Source organism: Ictalurus punctatus, chromosome 13 (genome assembly GCF_001660625.3).
Source record: "Ictalurus punctatus breed USDA103 chromosome 13, Coco_2.0, whole genome shotgun sequence".
NCBI classification, from domain to species: Eukaryota; Metazoa; Chordata; class Actinopteri; order Siluriformes; family Ictaluridae; genus Ictalurus; species Ictalurus punctatus.
In genome coordinates, this window is record NC_030428.2 from 20,764,752 (window position 1) to 20,773,790 (window position 9,039).

At 38.4% G+C, this 9,039-nt stretch overlaps 1 protein-coding gene across 1 annotated transcript in view; it reads left to right on the top strand.

Annotated features, from left to right (window-relative positions):
* prkcea (protein kinase C, epsilon a) overlaps positions 1 to 9,039 on the top strand; it is a 68,637-nt gene extending 59,598 nt beyond the window's left edge. The window contains exons 12-15 of the mRNA XM_017484202.3: positions 683 to 821; positions 910 to 1,098; positions 4,409 to 4,555; positions 6,647 to 9,039. Of these exons, the coding sequence (XP_017339691.1) occupies positions 683 to 821; positions 910 to 1,098; positions 4,409 to 4,555; positions 6,647 to 6,793 (622 nt within the window). The 3' untranslated portion in view covers positions 6,794 to 9,039. The remainder of the gene's footprint in view (positions 1 to 682; positions 822 to 909; positions 1,099 to 4,408; positions 4,556 to 6,646) is intronic.

Here is a 9,039-nt window from a genome sequence, read left to right on the forward strand (position 1 = left end):
TTATGACGGTAATACAACATTGGTAAATCTTTTCTCATGGGGACATGGGGCATAAAACAGATAAAAGCTTGCATAATTATACTATCACACTTGAAACAGACATTCTTTATGTCCATATGTGCTCAAATTCTCAGATTGGTTAGTAAACATTTTGTTGTTGTTTTTTTTACTTAAGGTGGTTATGCTGCACCCGTATGCACCTGGCTATAATGAGGCCATTACTGTTCGTATTAAGACCTGTTAAGACATAACCCTTTGTCAGTGAGTTCACATAATGGAGTGTCTCTAGTAGTGGTGCTAAACCTTAAATAATGGTTGTACTTTGCAAAACCATTACTTTGACATTGTCCTGTAGTTTTTGATGTTAACCACCAAAATGGTTCCTCATGTTGACATGGGTTATGTGCAGATGAGGTTCACCTGGCTCATCTGACGCTATTTTTCTAAAGACCTTGGTGACCTGTGCACTTTTAACATCATAACCAGAAATGCAGAGCTATTCTGCCAATACTGAGCTATTATGCCCTGGTGATCTCGACTGTCACTCAGCTCTAATCACAATTAATCTCAGGAGAAAAAAAATCATTCTGTTAATGATTTACAGAAGTGATTACTCTCTGCAGAAAGAGTACTCTCCCCATCACTCTCTCCTTCTGTCTTGTTCTTGCTGTGCTTTTGTCAGAGACCTGAAGCTTGATAACATTCTTCTGGATGCCGAAGGTCACTGTAAATTGGCGGATTTTGGCATGTGTAAAGAAGGAATCCTGAATGGTGTCACCACAACCACCTTCTGTGGCACTCCAGACTACATTGCCCCTGAGGTACAAAATAAATGCAGAATTCAGACTTTTCTTGTCTTGCTGTCAGCATTGCTTGTCTGTGTATGTAATATTGCACACCTCTTCTAAGATCCTTCAAGAGTTGGAGTATGGCCCATCAGTCGACTGGTGGGCTCTGGGCGTGCTGATGTACGAGATGATGGCAGGTCAACCACCGTTCGAAGCTGATAATGAAGATGATCTGTTCGAATCTATTCTCCATGACGATGTACTCTACCCTGTTTGGCTCAGCAAAGAGGCAGTCAGCATCCTCAAAGCAGTGAGTGACCTCTCCTTTATGAGCTACTGCGCTTATAGTGCTCTTTTTGTCCTCCCTCTTCTTGTTTTTCTCCATCTCTGTATGATTTCTGTGACGTCTTTTCCTCTAACTGCTTCACCCATTCCTGTTCATTTCCTACCCTTTGACCTTCTTCCCTCATTTTACCTTCACTCAAGTCCTCCTCAGTGGTGTCTCCATTTAAGCAGGTTCATGTGTTTGTGTTCATATGTACTTCCCGATTCTCCGGTCTGGCAGCCTTCATATAGACCCTTTTCACATGACGTCACGCAATTTCCGTTCCGACTCAAAGCAGTGTATGGTTACTTCCGCCAACATAGTGGAACACTGTGGAGTTTACCCAGTCCCTTCTACATCTGCCAGAAATACGTCTAGATGACGTACAGTGACTTGCAGACAAATTTTCACTTACGACACATTCTAATCTTGATAAAGGATACAAATTCTTCATTGAGCAGTACCTGATTGATTATGAAGGTAAGAGTTTTTGTATTGTTCAGCCCAGCTTACATTAGCGGAGGAGTTAGGATAACGGTGGTTGTTAGCTTTCTCTTCTGCAAATAGAAAGTCGTTAAGTCCTTATTCTTGATTCATTTGCTATAATACAGACCTCAAACTCTTGTTGCTATCGTGTTTCCATATTCCTGATGTTAGGTATAGGTTGTGTATTGTTATATAAAAGTCAGTAACGTATCCATGGTTAACGTTGTGCCCTTTCACCAAAACATTGCATTGGAATATGGTTTCGAATGTAGTTGTCGATGAGGGGACAGTGAGAGGGCGTTATCACAGGTCCATTAGGAAAAATGAGGAGGTTCATCACCTTCAGGTTTTTCTGATTGTTGTGTTCTGCTGTGGATGCAGAGGTGAGCGATTATATGTTAATATAAAAAGTAAACACTTATTAACACTTGTCAGTAAACAACACAGGCCGAGATTGATGCATATTTGTCTTGTTGCTGCTAGCTAGTCTACTTTCCCATCCAAGGCAGTTACACATTAAAGAATGGTAAACTGGAAATGATTAACGTTATGAAAAGAATCAAAATATGAGAACCCATAAAAATACGTAACCATTATTATTCTAGACTTTATCTTTCGTGTTGGTTAGCACGTTCCTTCATTTTCCTGAAGTATCCAGCGTGCCTAAGGAAAAACAGAAGTACGTATACACTGCTTTGTGGAAAGGCCGAAGTTTTCTGACCTCATTGTGAAAAGGGTCTTTTAACATCGAAGGAGTGAAAATCAGAGAGTAAATTACCAGGATTGGAAAAAGCTTTTTTTTTTTTTGTGCTGTTTACTGTGGGTTTAACTACATTGCATTTATGAAAGCGCTTTGCAGCTGTCAGCCCTTGCTGTCTCCCATATATAGACACACAAATATGCTCACAAAATGTCAGATTTGAGCCAATGGCAAGTGGTTTCCTTAGTGCTTAAATTGCACTTGTTTACCTGAGGTATTCTCAAATATGGCGCTGGTGTAATTTTCACGTCTGGTTGGCAGTGTATCTCAGTAGTCATGTCACTTACCTTCAAGTCAAGTCTAAAAGAGTCTGATAGGGATCAGACTCTTTTGTACAGCATGGTGTGATAACATATATTTGAGATCCGACATTTTGTTATTTACGTTGTCAAGTGAGTCGTACCTATGCTGAATATGGTTACCTTTCTAACCAGGGTCCCAGGAGTATATCTGGGAAAGGTATATGGGTTGTGCAGAAGACACTAGACAGTAACATTTCTAGCAAGACTGTACAGCACAGCGGTTGTAGTAATAGTGGTAGTAGTACTACATTTAATGTAAATGAAACAAGCAGTATTAACATGAGATAATCATTATGTAGACCCTCTAGTTCAGGGGTGTCCAAACTCTGTCCTGGAGTGCCACTGTCCTGCAGAGTTTAGCTTCAACTTGCCTGGAAGTTTCTAGTACACCTAGCAAGACCCTGATTAGCCATTTCTTTCCTAGAACTCAGTTATAAAATATTGTATAGTAGCACTACTTGTATTGTTCTCCGCTTGATTTATTGCTTTGCTTATATTTCATCATTTGTAAGTCGCTTTGGATAAAAGCGTCTGCTAAATGAATAAATGTAAAAATGTAAATGAATAAATGTTGTTGTTGTTGTAGTAGTAGTAGTAGTAGTAGTAGTAGTAGTTGTTGTTGTAGTAGTAGTAGTAGTAGTAGTTGTTGTTGTTGTTGTTGTAGTAGTAGTAGTAGTGTGTCATCACATTTCCATTAACTGGAATTTGAAAACCAGAAAGTTCCATTTGGATGGCTTCTTTTTGAAAAAACTGTTAGCTTTAGTGACAAGTGGGAATATGTCACCACCCTACAATCTCTAGAAAACTCCTCCTATGATCATGTAATGGAAAAGGGATGCAGGTACTCAACCAGGGTACAGAGATTTCTAGATTAAAATCAGTAACAACACTAAAGCCACATCACACTGTCTGATGGAAAAGCATCACATTCTTATCCTAGTCAGATCCACACTTTTACTTGGCACGTCAGCCATTTCACACAAGTTAGACAGCATCGCACTCTGATGGCCCCACCCATTCTTCTACTTAGAGTAGAACAGGCTGCAACTGCTCAGTGCAAAAAGTAGCCATCAGTCCACAGGTCATTACTGGCATGGTTTAATGTATTATCCGGGTATTATACCTTATATCCCGCTGAATTTCCAAGTGTTAACACACTACTCCCATTAAAAGCATGCAATGTATGTTACAATGCTAAGCTTTCTTTTCCAAAACAGCTATTAGTGTTGATTATTATCTATTAGCAGTGTTCTGAAGACAGTTTGTCTTCAGATTATAGGCAATGTGGGTCCACTTATGATTTTTCAGAACCCAGAACCTAAATTTATTCTTATTTCAATTGTGAGCCACTTTGTTTTGTTGCTTTGGAGACAGCTATATTAAGTATTGAACTTCCTTTTTCAGCACTTTTCATTCAGGAGCAGTTCTGCTTCGTGTTAGTACCATGTAGGCACACTTAGGCCCTGGTGAAATCTATAAATATTTAATGAGTTCATTATTAAGTTACTGTGGATTAGATGTTGAATGTCGTTTTTATTGCCCTTTACTGAAGAGTGACAAAGTAATATTTGTCACTTGGATCAGTTAACGCTTGGGATTTGCCACTTAATAATGGTGTTGCAATATGATCCTGCTAATGGAAGAATGTGTACACAGAGCTACAGGCATGTTGTGCCTGTTTTAAACACTTAGAATATGATCTGTTATGTGAAGAAGCTGAATGTCTAATTTTCTGCTCCATTCTCAGTTTATGACGAAGAGCCCGAATAAAAGGCTGGGCTGTGTGGTGTCTCAAGGACTGGAGGAGGCCATTAAAGTTCATCCCTTTTTCCGGGAGATAGACTGGGTCTTGCTGGAGCAGAGGAAGATCAAACCGCCATTTAAACCACGCATTGTGAGTGCAGTCCTCAAACACACACGCGCACACACACACACACACACACACACACACACACTTGCTATCCTAGTGACAATCTTCCATTGATGTAATTATTAATGCAGCTAAATAATGCTATGCCTACACGTAAACATAACCCTTTACTTTAGCAAAAAATAAAAATGCTATTTATTAAGTGCTCACTTTAACTCTTACTCATTAAGTATACAGTGTGCAGAACACAGTAAAACTCACACCACCAGATTAGAGACTGCCTACTTTAACTGAAAGTGTGTCTTTGTGGTCTAGACTGAAAGTCAGATGCCACAACGACATCGCTCTGCTTCTGCTTTCCCATGGTCTGTGCCTGTGTGAGTCTGTATGTGAGCTGAGAGAAAGAGAGAGAGAGTTTGTGTCTAAATGTGTGTGGTAAATCATAGGGTCACAGAAAGTTTAGATGTAGATGCTGCCACCACTTGCTCTGTTGCCTTTCTATGTGACTGTCTTCTGACCTTCTCTGTCACCACATTGGCTTACCAAGTGTCTGTACAAGTACAATTATGAAAGTAAAGAAGCATCCCTTTATGGAAAGTTTAAATAGTCCAATATGTTTGTGAAATTATTAGAATAAAGTGATCTCATCCTTGTACTTATCAAAGTCAGGTCAAGTCAAGAATGATGCTTTCCTCGTCGTGCAAGTTTTCTATGAGATTTTGCTTATGATATACAACGAAACAAGCGTTTCAATTGTCATCTCCCTGTTCTGTCCCTTTCATTAAAATATACTAGGTAAGCACAGTGTCTCTAGACGTAATACATAGTCACTGATTACTGGCAGGAAAGTTTTTTTACCAGTCCTGATCAATTATTGCCAATTGTAGATTTAGAAAGAAATGTAGCCTCAGAACTCCGAACTTGTATGTGCATATAAGGAACAACATTTGAGGTGCAGTCAAATCTTTTACTAAAACATTTCAAATGAATAGCTCTCCCTCGTTGTATACATGACTTTCAAATAAAATCAAAAGTCCATGCACTGGTTTCTTAATATAGTAGAGATCAAGGAATTTCGATTAGTCTATACTAAATGTAATTACAGTGTAAATTTAGTCATAAGGAGTCTAGCGTGAGGGTTTTATTAATTTACCTAAACATCTGATAAATGTCTAATTTTCTCAAGAGTCTTTTATTATTATTATTTGCACCGTCAATGTGTGGGTCAGTACGTCAGAGTTCATTAATTTCTCATTACAAAGTCAATAGTAGAAGTCCATATTTCCCAGTTTACCTAGCACGGTTCTCATGACTTACCACTTTTACCACTGTGAGTGTATCATGTGTTTGACTTCCCATGTCACCTAAAAAACAGCTAGATGAAGTTGAACATCATTCCACGTTTCGTATGTTTCCTTTTTAAAATGTTTAACTTAAATATATATATATATAATGGTCAGCTTTCGTGACGTTAACATGCAGGTGCTGCATGTACTCAAATATTCAGACTGTGTACTAAATCAGACTCAAAATTTTACTCGGCAGTTATTCTTCTATTAAGCGGATTATTAAGCAGATTATCCACCTGTTGATTCAGTCAAAGTTCATTCAGTCCTTCAATTCATTTCCAATTTATGAAAATGTGAAGATTTTTTCATCTGATTTCTTATTACGCTGCATGTAATACAATGCCACTACATGTATCTGTTTAATGCTTCAAATTTTTGTATCTGTATTCGGATTTAAACGTGAAGTGGATGTGGCGTAAACCTAAAGGTTTGTTTGATTAAATATGTAAAACAACTGAGATTCAAATCTCACGCTGTCAGCATGGTGTGTACATTCTAGCCCTAACATTTCCTCAACCTCAGTTACAGCACTCAAGTTCATAATTCTGAATAAATCAATGCTGTAAATGTATCTGTCTTTTTTTTTTCTTTTCGTTTTGTTTTGTTGCAAGAGCTTTATATCTGACCCCTCACCCTTTACTTGTTGTATTCTGTGGGAACCCATTCCCAGCACACACCCTAGACCCAGTGAGCCTTTCTGATGCTCACTGAGTATGCAAATGTATATTTAAATACGCAAATGTATACCTTTTCTCTCTCTTTCCAGAAAACCAAGAAGGACGTGAACAACTTTGACCAGGATTTTACACGTGAGGACCCTGTCCTTACCCCTGTGGATGATTCCATTATAAAGCAGATCAACCAGGATGAGTTCAAGGGCTTCTCCTATTTTGGAGAAGAGGCGCTATCTTAAATGTCAGCCTCTAAGCACCTGTTCAGACACACATACAACAACATTCTCTCTTACACATACACAAACAGGCACACACACACACACACACACACACACACGCACACACGCACACACATGATAATGCGTAATAAATGTGGACAGAAATGCTGATATTGGGGTCAAGGCAAGAGGTCCGGGTGTGCATCTGAAGCAACTACTGCTTTTGTCCTTTTCCACCTCCAATCGCTTCCTCTTGCCTTCTTTCACTTCAGCTCTTTCCTTTTTTTCCCCATCCCTTGCCTCTCCAGCCTCGGTGATGCTCCGTTAATTTAAAGCTACTTCCCAAACTGCTCAGAGTGTCTGCTTTTGGAGAGGAGGGGCAGGATTGCACTATGTTGAACCAAATTTGATTATACCAATGATTGTAGTAACATTAGCAATCAGATCTCTGATAGAAATTAAGAGAAAACAGTGACAATGATGTCGAAACAAGGAAGAATGTTATCCTGCATAAATGACCATGAAATGTGTTGTGCTGTGCAGTCCGATTTCTTCATGTGTATTCAGGTGAACATTTTGGGAGCAATTTTATTTATAATAATGTTACTATACAGTATATTTCTTGATAGTGTTATGAAGGCCTGCTGTATGTGGGTTGTGTTGATCCAAAGTGTTGACTGGTCAGTCCGTGCCCGTGTGCATGTGTTTGCATGAGCGAGTGCACATGCCATCTTTAAATCTCTTTTAGTAGTTGTGTTTTTCGTTTTGTTTTGTTTTTCACACACATTGTTTCTCTTTTTCTGGCTGCTATGTGTGTTTAGTGACTTGCCACTATGCAACAGCAGACATAGAGGCCAGTGCCCGTAGCCATCTTGCCCTTTGTACAGTGTGTAATGTACATAATATCTGCTCCAAAGCCTGTGAACGCTTCAAATAGAGTAGTCAACTGTTGCATGGTCTGGCAAATGAAGCTATTATTTGAGTTGTACTATGTACTAAGTGTATGGAGAGAAAAACAAGTTTATGATATTCATGTGCAATACACTGAACACGTTTTTTTCTGTTATTATTCTTACCCTTCTGCTGTTGTTTGTTCATTATTCTTGTGTTGTTGTTGTCTCTTTCTTGTCCTTGAGCCTTGCTGATATTAAATGGAGAAGAGTGATGGGTCATACAGTAAGTCCGACTGAACAGCAAGATGTTCATGTTGACTTAAAGAGGAGGGTCTCTCGCTCTCTCTCTCTCTCCCCCTCTCTCTCTCGCTCTCTCATTCGCTCACTCACTCACTCTATCTATTTCTCTACTCATGTACATAAAGCATAAACTGTGGAATGTAGCTTTTAAACAATGTGTGTGTGGTCATAATTTATTTTCTATTGTACACATAGTGACCCTCTGGTGTTAATAAGCAGGTCATTTCCTGCGTTTGCATGTTTCAGATAACTAAGCCTTGTCATTACACAGCTCCGTGATTCTTACATAAGGTTTTCCCTGTCCATCTTATACATTTAATAGTGAAGTCAGTTATTTATATGAAAAAAAAATGTGAACAAACATGACGGAGAGGTCAATAAAAGAAACAGGGTACATTTCAGGCGCACTAATTAAACCTTACTGGAATGTGACAACTTTACGTGAACAACTCAGTGGCAGTTTGACAAATCATTAGAGTTTTGTTTTTCCAACGTCGTTCTTTTTGAACGTTCATCACTTCTGTTTTTATTCCCTTTGGTTTTAAGTGTTTATTCTTTGAAACTGCATTGTTATTGAACTATTTGTAGCTTCTTCTTTTTGTCACATGCCAAACTTTCTGCTCTGGTCTGCTTTGTTCTTTCCACTTTCTTTTCTACTGTAAATGAATGAATTTGCTATGTAGGAATTCACAATAGTCTGTCTTCTAAGTACATAAAAAGAAATAGCTAAAATATTACCTCTTAAATTAAGTACAAAGGTTTGTCTGGCTGAATATTAAATATTTGTGCATACAGTATTACAGTACATAAGCATTTCATCATGTATGACAGTGCTGTATGTATTATATACATCTTGTATTAGATTTTAGATTTTGTTTGGTGAAGTTTTGTGTGAACAGAGATTTCTCTCTCCTATTTTTCCTGGATATACTCTCTCTCTCACTCTCACTCTCTCTCTCACTCTCTCTCAGTGTAAGCATTTTATTATGTGCCAAACGTACTGTAATCTAAAGGATGTGAATGTGTTTGGTTTTTCTTTTTGATCCTATTAAATACCATGATGTCAAAACCTGA